The sequence below is a fragment of the Protomyctophum bolini genome (assembly GCF_963924005.1).
Source record: "Protomyctophum bolini genome assembly, chromosome: 8".
In the NCBI taxonomy this organism is placed as follows: Eukaryota; Metazoa; Chordata; class Actinopteri; order Myctophiformes; family Myctophidae; genus Protomyctophum; species Protomyctophum bolini.
The window spans coordinates 5,951,035-5,963,372 of NC_137869.1; the positions used below are offsets into that span (position 1 = coordinate 5,951,035).

At 46.1% G+C, this 12,338-nt stretch overlaps 1 protein-coding gene across 1 annotated transcript in view; it reads left to right on the forward strand.

The window, feature by feature from the left end:
• ttll7 (tubulin tyrosine ligase-like family, member 7) overlaps positions 1 to 12,338 on the forward strand; it is a gene marked incomplete at its 3' end in the record, with an annotated part of 88,008 nt that overhangs the window by 16,574 nt on the left and 59,096 nt on the right. The window contains exons 7-8 of the mRNA XM_080769967.1: positions 2,605 to 2,821; positions 6,664 to 6,828. Coding sequence (XP_080626093.1) covers positions 2,605 to 2,821; positions 6,664 to 6,828 — 382 coding nt within the window. The remainder of the gene's footprint in view (positions 1 to 2,604; positions 2,822 to 6,663; positions 6,829 to 12,338) is intronic.

Sequence of the window (12,338 nt, forward strand, 5' to 3'; positions counted from 1 at the left end):
GCTTTTGAAGAGAGCACCATTAAAACATACACGCACGCATACACCCACACACACACCGAAGTACTATTTCTCTAACTTCTCCAGCCCAGAAAACCCCGGCCTGCGTACTATAAGGCCTGAGTGCCAGTGACATGAGACCAAAGCAAATGAATTAGGAGTGGAGGTCGAAACGGAGTACAACGTCCGTTCCTATTAACCCGCCTGAAGTCAGGAGACCCCTGCAGCAGCATTTGATGTAGTACGCCCGCTCACACAGAGTGGAGTTTGAGTTTCAGAGAAATCTCAATGTTCTCCAGATGCCGGCAATGTGGTGCTGCACAAACAGTTCAAACAAGCCAACAGTTGTATACCGCTATCTGTATTTTGGTTTTATTTAGACTATAAGGCTTAGGTACCAAACGTAACCGGAATGTTTTGGAAAGTTTGAGGCGCCGTGGAGCCAAAAAGCTTGTTCTCCTTGGAAAAGATTTGAGGTGTTGGCTTACTCATCAAAAATGTTCCCAATGAACATAATGCATTCACTGAATGCATGTAGCCTACTTCGTGCTGCGCTATGAGCTTTTAGATCTTTGAAAAGGCTTGAAGATTTGTTAAAACTTTGCTTCTGGAGGTCCCTGGAACAACATATTTTCTAGATGGGGGGTTGGTGGTCATCCTTGAATGAAAAAGTTTGAGTTTAGAAGAGATTTATAGAATCGGTCTTAATGGGTTAAAGTTACAGGGTCTTGAGTGTACAGGGTTTGATGAGGGCCCAGGTAGGGCCGGGCCTTCATTTTCGGGCCTGTTGAGAACTCTAGTATTGCTTCCAAGCGCGGCTGCACTAATAACTTTGGGGCAGGCCCGTCTAGAGTTTAAATGGACAGGTATCAGTCAAAAGGGAGACATCGAAGAGGAAGGATGGATGGGGAAGGATCAACATAATGTCAGAACAGGTCAGGTCAGCTCCATATATGGAGATCTAAGGGTTTGAGGTGAGATGTAGAGTTGCTGGTCAATCTTGATGACATCAGGGATCTCCATATATGGGCTTAATATTGATGACATCACGTGATGTCACGAGACATGACCATATATGGGGCGTGACTGACTGACTGACTGGAAATGCACGATTTCATAGTTCACTGTGACCTGCGGTCGCAAGTCGCAACTAATAATGTTTGAAATGACTTAAGCTGTCTACTAATGTGTTACTGTTAGGCAGGTTTCTGAACGCTCCTCTGACACACAGACCAAGTAGAATGTTATGTTTTTACCATATTATAATGTTGAAAACGGGTGAAGTGATCCTTCAACTGTGGACTGGACACACATAAATACTACATACCGTGTCGTTTTCCAACACCTCGAGAAGCTGACAAGGATCTGCCTCTAAGTCATGTTCATGGTTCCTGCCTCGCCCCGATCCGTCTTATTTTAATTATCCTCTATGTCTTTTCTACGCTATATTTTATTATGCCACTGACAAATGAGCATAAATCAAGCGATCTGTACATAGGTGAGAAATCCCAGGAGCTAGCTATAGGCTGTTAGTCTTTATCTACCTGTCTTTCTGTCTAAAACCGGATTTATACCTTCTTATACTGATTTATGCCAAAGCGCATGTCATACAACGGAAAATTAATTAAGCATTACCTATATGATCTAAACTGTCGTTCGCTTATCTGTGCGAGACACTGTACTGGAGCTCGCTCTTTCTCTCTCTCTCTCTTTTTTCATCTTTATCAGTGGTGTAAAGTAACTAAGTACATTTACTCAAGTACTGTTTTTTAAAAATACTTTACTAGAGTATTTCCAGTTTTCAGTACTTAGTTATTCAGTTACTTTTACGAATTATTATTACAAAACATACATCAACCACTTAATTAATGTATATCCCTATGTACAACGACGCCATTTGAAAATAGCCGATCTACAAGCTCACAATGCGTTGATCTGCTATTTTCAAAAGATTTACATGCATTTGCAAACCTGTGAGATTATTATTAAATGAGACATTCTGCATGATGATGATGAGTACTTTCTACTTTTGATACTTTAAGTACATTTTGATACCAATACTTTAGTTTAGATTTGTAGTGTGATACTTAATCCATTTTGGGGCGGGAACCCCTTTGGAGTTAGCATCATGTTATGCTTTAGCTATTGAAAAATAGCAGATCTACAAGCTCGTAGGAGCGTGTAGGTCTGCTATTTTTGAAAAATCAAAGAACCACTGACATAGAAACGTAGTTTTTTCAGAAAACTGTCAAGATGTAGAAGACATTTATAGAATGTGATCAAAATGATCAAAATGGGTTACCGGTATTTAAGTAACAAACGTGTGAATACTTTTCCCGAGAAAGGAAAGAGGACACCGTTTTAAAAGTTCAGAATGTTTCTTTTATTAACCGGCCGAAACGTTGTTGCTTTTGTACGCTCTGTTATTAATAAAATAAATTGGGCGGATCTCCTCTTTCCTTATAACTCAGTCATTTATTATTATCCTGCACCCGTTATAAATATCTGGATGCGTGTGGCTCCTAAGGCTGTACCCTATAGCCCTTCAGTGGCTGCACCTCTTGACCATTCCTGAACCCTTTCCCCACTGCTCTCCGTCTCCCGTAGGATCTCTCTGATCCGTAACTGTGAGAAGCTCCCGGCCCAGGACCACTTCATCGTGCAGGAGTACCTGGACAAGCCCTTCCTCATGGAGGGTTACAAGTTCGACCTCCGCATCTACATCCTGGTGACGTCCTGCGATCCGCTCCGGATCTTCCTCTACAACGACGGCCTGGTGCGGATGGGCACCGAGAAGTACCACGCGCCCAGCGACGCCAACCTGGTGGGTATTTACCAAGACAAGGAACCGGATCAGTACTGGAGTATGTTCACTTGAGTACTGTACCATTTTTACATGAGATCAGATTTTAAAAATGTTTTCTACATCCTGACAGTTTTCGGGATACCAATTTTATCCAATCAGGATAGAGAACGCAGTCAGGATACAGATTAAACAAGTGGAATTGTAGGTGATTACACAAAAATGTGTACCTGAAAATGTATTTCCTGTTTATTAAAGAGCTGGAGAGACAGGGAGACCCTTATTGTTACTGAACAAACACTCAAACAAACCTCTTGTTTTAACCAATAAATATCACTTACTGACTTTCACTACATTTCAAATACTAATATAGTATATGCCTGGTATAATATATGGCCATATATTATGGCCAGAGTGGTCAGATGGTAAATGGTGCATTTATATAGCGCCTTTATCCAAGGCGCTTTACATAGATTGTGCATCAATTCACCCATTCACACACACATTCATACACCGATGGTGGCAGAGGCCATGCAAGGCACTAGCCAGCACATCGGGAGCAATTAGGGGTTCAGTGTCTTGCTCAAGGACACTTCGACACTAATCTGGGGGAGCCCGGGTTCGAACAGGCAACCTTGCGGTTACCATCCAGCCACTCTACCCCTGAGCCACCGCCGCCCGGGGCGGTTCTGGTATAACCGGATCTCCATATTAAACTGTATGGTGATATATATATCTATATAAATTTTTTTTCTTTATAATTTTTATCCCACGATTTCTTAACCCATTTTTCACCCCTGTGTCAATTATCTAATGTGATTCTGGGCTCAGTCTACACACCCTCCACCTTATTTGTGTCCAAGTTGCTCCTTTACACCCGACAGGGGGGAATCGAACCCAGGACCTTCTAGCTGTGAGGCGATATAGCACTACCAACTGTGCCCCGTGTATGGTGATATATGGGCGTATCGATTGGATCAATGACTCTGGTCTACCTCCTATCTGACTGACTTGATGCCGGGAACCTGCAGGTCCTCCGCTCAGACGGCTCTCGAGACACGTGAAGTTCGTGAACTAGTATAGACACACACACAGACCGATGTGCATTCATAGCAGGATGAGAGAGCAGAGCATTCGCATTTACCCTCTGCTGTGTTTTATTTCACCTTCACCGACCTTTCTGCACGAGCTGCCTTCATCAGGTGAAGAGCAACAGAGCTGAAATACAGAGTGTGCGGCTCTCTCGTTCTTTGATGTTTGCACTGTGCTATAGTCTGCTGCACCGCTCCAACTTTGATGTTTGCACTGTGCTATAGTCTGCTGCACCTCTCCAACTTTGAAGTGTCCACCATTCTGTATACAAGCACCAGACACCAGGTGTGCAGAGGGCATTTTATAACGGGGGGGGGGGGGGGGGGGCATATTTGGGGGGTATGTGAAAAATTGCATGAGGAGGGGGGGATATCCACTCCACTTTTGTGCAAAATTACGCAGATTTTCCACGTTGTTTTTGCGGATTTCAAGGCAAAACACTGCCAATTAACACAGCAAAACACAGCCACAGCTCAAAACACAGCCACAGCTCAGAACACAGCCACAGCTCAAAACACAGCCACAACTCAAAACACAGCCACAGCTCAAAACACAGCCACAGCTCAAAACACAGCCACAGCTCCAAACACAGCCACAGCTCCAAACACAGCCACAGCTCCAAACACAGCCACAGCTCAAAACACAGCCACAGCTCAAAACACGGCCACAGCTCTAAACACGGCCACAGCTCAAAACACAGCCACAGCTCAAAACACAGCCACAGCTCAAAACACAGCCACAGCTCAAAACACAGCCACAGCTCAAAACACAGCCACCGCTCAAAACACAGCCACAGCTCAACACACAGCCACAGCTCAAAACACAGCCACAGCTCAAAACACAGCCACGTCATGGGGGGTCCCCCCCCCATGACGCCAATGTGACCTGTGAGAAAGACCACAGACGTCCTGCGTACGTGCAGAGAAAACAGACACGCTCACTCCCAACCGTAAACAAACAGTCACACTCATGTAGACACTGCTGGCATGAGTAAACATACACAATCATACCGCAGACGCACGCCAACGTTTTCCAAATGCGGATGCCTGCAAGGCCATTCCTGTTGCTTCTCCACATGCTATACATGCATGCATATATGCACACGCACACACACACACACACACACACACACACACACACACACACACACACACACACACACACACACACACACACACACACACACACACACACACACACACACACACACACACACACACACACACACACACACACACACACACCTGAGCAAACACATTCACACGGCAGATGTCTCATGTAATATCAGGCGGCTGATGTTTGCCTCAAGGTTCTTCACCTGCGGAACCACAGCCTGCTACTGATAATATGATGTAAGCACATGCAAGCACACACCCTGTCTTTCTCATCATACAGACCTATCTTTCATATTCCCATCACACGCACACATGTGTGTGCACACGCTGTTATTTCAGGCATGTTCATTTACTGTACGCACACACACCATGGGAGCCCATATCTCATGTCAAGTCATGCATGCTGATGTTCTCTCTCTCTCTCTCTCTCTCTCTCTCTCTCTCACACACACACACACACAGACGGCAGAGTAAAAAATCCCCAGCGTTAATTCCCTGGCAGATCCGCGTGGCTCCATTCGTATAACACTCTCAGAGTCAAAGCGAACGCTCAGGATTTCACAGTGTGTGCGATCCCCGGGCTGTGCCATAAACGGTGTATTGTCTTAGCGGTCCGTGACACATGATGGAGTGACTCATGCCATTGGAGATGGATGTGCAATCCCACAGAGAGTGACTTTCAGACAGCCAACGGGGGCCAGAGTGGTCCACGGTCACCCCTGATTTCACTATGAACAGAGGGACAAGGATCCATTGTCTACCACATGAAGCCAGAGACGCTGTTAAAAGGAACACCAAAGCATTAAAGTGCTTCATAGGCCTGCTGTGTGTACTATATGCTAATGATGTTTTGGTATTAAACACGGCTATGATTTGTAACCATGAGGTTGCTGGTTTGAGTACCGGACAAGCTACGTACATATGCATGAAACATGGGGTTGGTTAAAAATAAGAGAGAAAAAAAAATAGATCTACAAGACCACAATGCGTTGAGTCGTGGCACGTTGTGAGCTCGTAGATTGACTATTCTCAGCGTGCAACACCATCAGCGTGCAACAGGCTTTTAACAGCTGCAATCCATAACCTTGTTATGTCCTATAACCGGAATTCAAACCCACGGTGCCAAAATGTCCAGAAAGCGGAAAGCCAGAATGATTTTTTTAACTTCCACAGGAATAGAAGAGCTGACCTCTGTGATGACACACGTTGCGTACAGAGTACGGACAGGACGTACAGTAGTGTGCATGGATTTTATGTAACTCATTAATTTGCGTCCTCTCTGTCCCTCCACAGAGCCAGCTGTACATGCACCTGACCAACTACTGTCCTCTCTGTCCCTCCACAGAGCCAGCTGTACATGCACCTGACCAACTACTGTCCTCTCTGTCCCTCCACAGAGCCAGCTGTACATGCACCTGACCAACTACTGTCCTCTCTGTCCCTCCACAGAGCCAGCTGTACATGCACCTGACCAACTACTGTCCTCTCTGTCCCTCCACAGAGCCAGCTGTACATGCACCTGACCAACTACTGTCTCTCTGTCCCTCCACAGAGCCAGCTGTACATGCACCTGACCAACTACTGTCCTCTCTGTCCCTCCACAGAGCCAGCTGTACATGCACCTGACCAACTACTGTCCTCTCTGTCCCTCCACAGAGCCAGCTGTACATGCACCTGACCAACTACTCGGTCAACAAGCACAACGAGAACTTTGAGCGCGACGACACAGCGGACAAAGGCAGCAAGAGGTCCATCGGCTGGTTCACAGAGTTCCTCCGCTCCAACGACTACGACGTGGGCAAGTTCTGGGGCGACGTCTCTGTGAGTGATTTACACAGATTTATAATTTATAATATGCTTCGTTGCACGATGCTGCTGCTGCTCGACAAAAACACCTGTTCACTCATACATCAAGTCTGATTGATACTTTGTCGTACTACAGTGTCGTGCGACATCATCGTCCAGTCTCATGCATGTCAAGTGAGGACACAGATGCAGAATGACAAAGCTATGCAGGTTCAAGTCCAGTAAAAAATATATTAAACAAATAACAGGCTGACTAGAAGTGAGGCAAGCAATCATAGGGAGGCTAGACAACGACTTTAAACACACACACAACTACTAGTGTACATCTAAGGCAGTTGGTCCCAAAGTGGGGTCCGGGGACCCCCAGGGGTCCTTGAGGGAGGTTCCAGGGGGTCCCCAGCTAAATGATAGTTTGGAACCAAATAGACCCTTATGGGTAAATGGGAGTCCGTAGACTAATGCATCTCAAACTGGGGGGGGGGTCCTTGAAATTAAAGCGGTTGAATATTCCTGCTAGAGCCGTGACAATCTTCTGTGATGGGGGGTCCCTGGTATATCTTTTTCAAATGGGGGTCCGCGAGCTAATAAGTGATCAATTTGGGGGTCGTTGACATGAACAGGTTTGGGAACCACTGATCTAAGGAACTGGTAGAGAACTGAGAGAGTGACCTGGTTTAATCCATTGAGACCGGGAAAGTATGGGGTCATTTCAGAAAACTGGAAGTTTTTTAGAACAGTCCTTTTCAAAGGTAGCAGATATACAAGCTCACAGCGAGTCACTTTGTGCTGCGCTGCGAGCTTGTACATCTGCTATTTTTGAAAATAGTGTTTCTCTATCTTTGAACACAAATTCAAATCCCTGGCACAAATTTTCAGATGGGTGGCCAAGTATATATCATTTTTGGGGTCCTTGACATGAAAACCTTGGAGAACAACTGATTCTGGAAAGCATTTGTAGAATCGGCCTCAGGTCTTAATGGGTTAAATCCAAATAGGAGGATGAATAGATTGGCACTGGTGCTTACTTGAAACAGGTGTACAGGTAGGTAATGGTGACTAATTACACACTTCTACTTAATATTACTTTTTTCTTTGTTCCTCATGTATAATTGTATTTGGTAAGGGTAGGCATGATACGCTAATTAGCTTCAGCCTAGACTTTTTTTGGTCATAACAATGTATTATTTATCATCATACTATAATTCAGTCAATGTCTGTCTGAATGTCTGAGTGTCTGAGTGTCTGTCAGAAACACCGCCGTATCTCCTCACCGGCTGCACCAATCGCTCAAATTTAACAAATTATAAATTAATAATGAATTTATTAGTGACAAGGGGGGGGGGGGGGGGAATATCTCACAACGGGTAAGGGCTTATATTTATAACAAATTATTTGTTTTGTACATGAACTGATGACCAAAATGAAACATTGAAAGTGAAGTGAAAGGAGAGAAACACAGAGGTTCTCACAAAGCAGAGCATGCTCGATACCACAACATACTAGTGTACACACGTGTGTGGCGCGCACGCACACACGCATGCACGTGCACTGTGTAACACTACATGTACACGCTTCCACACTTGCCAGTCCACACATACCGCCTACTGTACAGTCATCCATTTGAAGGCCAGCGAGCCGAGGTTTGATGGGCGTTGTTATGACAGTGATTCAACAAGCTTCAATACATTGTTTGGCTGCAGGAAGAGTCTGGTTGAAAACAACATTCCTACGAGAAGAATCACCTCATCCGCCACTCGTCTCCGCTCATCCAAACACCTCAGCCCTGCTGTGTCTGCTCTCACCGTGTCTGATTCAAGGCTGCTTTTTATCGATACCAAAAGAAAAGAGACAAAAGAGTCATGATTCAATGTAAAAATTTACTTTTTCCACCACTGCTCGTGTCCACAGTCCTCCTACAGGCCCTGTGTGAAACACAGGGCTGTGGGTTGGAGCCCAAAAGTGGACCAGAGATATTCTTCTGACAAGTTTGTTCTGCTGTTCGCATCTACCAGTCCTTACATAACCTCTCCATTTCCCCCACCCTCTCTCCGTCCTGTTGCGGTCTTCACACAGTTTCACACACAGTTTCACCTATCACCTCCCCTTCAGATCTCACTTTTTAATAATGGCGTCCTTCCCTTCCAGCCCTCTAACGCCAACCCCGCCACGCTTCCTTTCTTCCCCTCACGTTCTCAGTCAGTCGGTCCAGTATGCCCGCTCGCTGCCCGGCTCAGCTGGACCTTCTGCCCCCTTCCCTTCCCTTCCCTTCCCTTCCTTTCCCTTCCACGCCACTTCTGCTGCGCTCTCTCCTTTCTTTCCTCCTCATCAAAAGTGGGCCCTGCTCTGCTCAGAGTTGTGGTGTCTGGACGGTCGATGCTTGCACACTGTGCCTCTGTTCTCCGCTCTCCTTATACTTTTAATCCTCAGTCTCCTTTCAGTTGGTTTCCAATGTCCAGTCTGCTGCTGTGATGCAGGGCGACCCGGCACATTTAGTCAGTACAGCCTGGCCAGGAACCCCTTTTTGTAACAACAACAAAAATGTATGTTGCTAAATACTGTACATTTTGGCACAGTATTCAGCAACATACATTTTTTTTGTAATTCTTTAATAAATATTTGAAGGTTTTCAGAAAACGGAATCGGCCATAGTCCTAAATGAGTTAAGCCTATGTGGAGCGCCTGATCCCTGGTGCGATCACAGAAAAACTAGAAAAAGTAATGTATAATATCATTACTTGGGTTTATGCGACGTTTATGTTGCTGGGGGGGGGGGCATATACCATATACAGTCACTGACGCTTCATTCACTTTTCTTCCGCTGTTGATCGACAGTCAATCTCTTATCCCGTCAGTATGTACAGAGAGTTTAGCATCTCATGAGGACGAGAGTTTTTATTACTCAAGTACCGAGAGATTCTTCTGCACTTTCCTGACTTTTTCTTCTAGAAGATACGATTTTCTACAACAGAAAACCTTTTTAATGAAGTCCCTAGTGTGGCGTTATTAACACGTCCCTCCTCGACATAGCCGCTGGGTGGTTAGCTGCTAGCTTACTTCCTAAAATAGGCTACGAGCTTCATTAAGCCGAACCCGGCTTTTATACCGCAGAATGTCCTCTCGGTATGTGTCCCCGTTGATCCACCCGCGGCGGACAGGAGGCTGAGCTGCCTCTGCCCCAGTGAGGGTCCACTAAGGGCATACGGGGACAGGACTGCTCCCTTCAGAACAGGGGGATCAGCTGCTCGTTGCTTGGGGTTCCACCACTAAGGGAAAAGCCATCACGGTGAGACTTTCCCAGTGGACAGTAGCAGGATAGTAGCAGCCATATGGCTGGCTTACACTAGCCAAGAAGAGCAACCCCCAGAGTCACGGTGGAGGTATGGCCGCATCCTGGGAACTCTGCAAAGGTGTCTCCATCCAGGATTTCTGCACAGCGGCAAGTTTGTCATCTCCCTCGACCAGCGTTGCATGCTATAACCTAGATGAGGTGGGATCCACCGAGTGGTTCCTCTAAAAAGGTCCCGGAGCACACATTCAGCAGGCTATCTGTCAGCTCTGTGCACCTGACACATATCCCAGAGCACACGAGACAGGCCAAGAACTGTCAGCGCTCTAGTTAACAATTGGGCTACTGGGTCTGTGACCTAACCGGCCTGCTGGTCCTGTGGCCTGGCTAACCCAAGCCTGAATGAAGCCCCATGAAGGAGCACAAAGACCACCGTATGCTAGCTTTGTGCACATGGACAGCCCAGGGTTGTCAGTGCTCTATACCTACAGGGACTATTGGACTATTGGGTCTGTGACTGAACTAGCCCAACTTCTCTTGGCCTACTCTGAGGAGGACGGACGTCCCCCGTCGTCCGTTCCCTCTCAGGACGAGGTTACTGACAAGCCCGCGTCCACCCAACACGGGATAAGGATACGGGGGAGACATTAGGTCCCCATAGGGCGAACCACTTGGCGAAATGAAGCTTAAAAGAACTGGAGGTTCCTTCAGTAACCATGGTTCTTTAAGCAAATGAGTGAAATGGTTCGCAAAAACAAACATCAGTGACGCAAAAACATCACACACACACACACACACACAGCAAGGTGATTGCCAGAAACCATTGCTTAGAGACACGTTCACATCTTTCACACGTTCACATCTTTTAGCCGCCAGCCAGTGGCCTGAACCCAGGACTCAGGTCAGTGAGAGAGATGGCTGGGAACAGGTGTTTGTATTTGACAGACAGACAGACAGACAGACAGACAGACAGACAGACAGACGCAGCCACATGGGGTGAGTAGGAAGCTGTGTGTTGTCTTATCAGGCCAAAGCCAGGCCGCTCCAGCCCTCCCCTGCAGACAGATAGTCTGGAGAAACAGCAGGCCAGCAGCACTGTGTGGGACTCCATTGGGGAACAGAGCATTGTAGAAGTATCACAAACCAACCGTGTGTGCTGCTGTGTGTGTGTGTGTGTGTGTGTGTGTGTGTGCAGCCCATATAGACAGTGTGAGAAAGCAAGGCAGGTAGTGTAGCGAGACAGCCATCTGAATCACGCACGCACACGCACGCACACACACACCGTTCACGTTCAGTACTGGAGGCTGCTTAGCGATCTCTTATCATGTATGACACTGTGTGTGTGTGTGTGTGTGTGTGTGTGTGTGTGTGTGTGTGGCAGCAGGTTTCAACTTGTGGCTTCGTCTGCAACACTGCATGATCTCCATTTTTCATAGTTAACCGCAATGTCATTTAATCCGGAAATTAAAAATAATATTATTTATTTTTTTACTCACCTGTTAGACAGCGTCCACACAGATCCGGCGCGCACGCGGCCACGCACACGCTTATTACTTGTTTTTCTGCTCAAAATGAGCCAAAATCCAGTTTTTTGGAGGTTGTTATTCCCTCTTCCGCAGAAGGAAAACAACATATCGCCGTATACCCCAACCTAATGGTCTCCTATCATAGAGTAATAAAAGGAACTGGCACGAGGAAACACAAGAAACTAATACTTGGAACATACAAACTCAAAAACAGGACTGAACACAGCGACTACAAACAATGACTAAACAGAGCACTGAACACACAAGGGGCATATAAATAGACAAGGGATAACTAGACACAGGTGAACACCACTGACAATCAACACTGGGACAGGCTGGGGAACTAAAGGGGACACAGGTGGAAACACTGGCACTAGTCAAGACAGAAACAGAACTACAGGGGCAGACAGGAAGGCACAAAACAAGACTACAAAATAAAGGTTCACAGTGTAAAGCAGAACTGCAACTACGAAACAAGGAAAATACCGACTACAAAATCACATTAACACAAAGAAGTAAACTAAAAACCAAGGAACACATGAAAATCCAAAACATGTCATGCAACGTGACAGCTTGTCTCCTATGAATAAGCTTGTCTAGTTGTTACGTCCCCACCAAAGAGGTCCAGGTGTTACTTTGTGGTAAATGGTGCATTTATATAGCGCCTTTATCCAAGGCGCTTTACATAGATTGTGCATTACATTCACCCATTC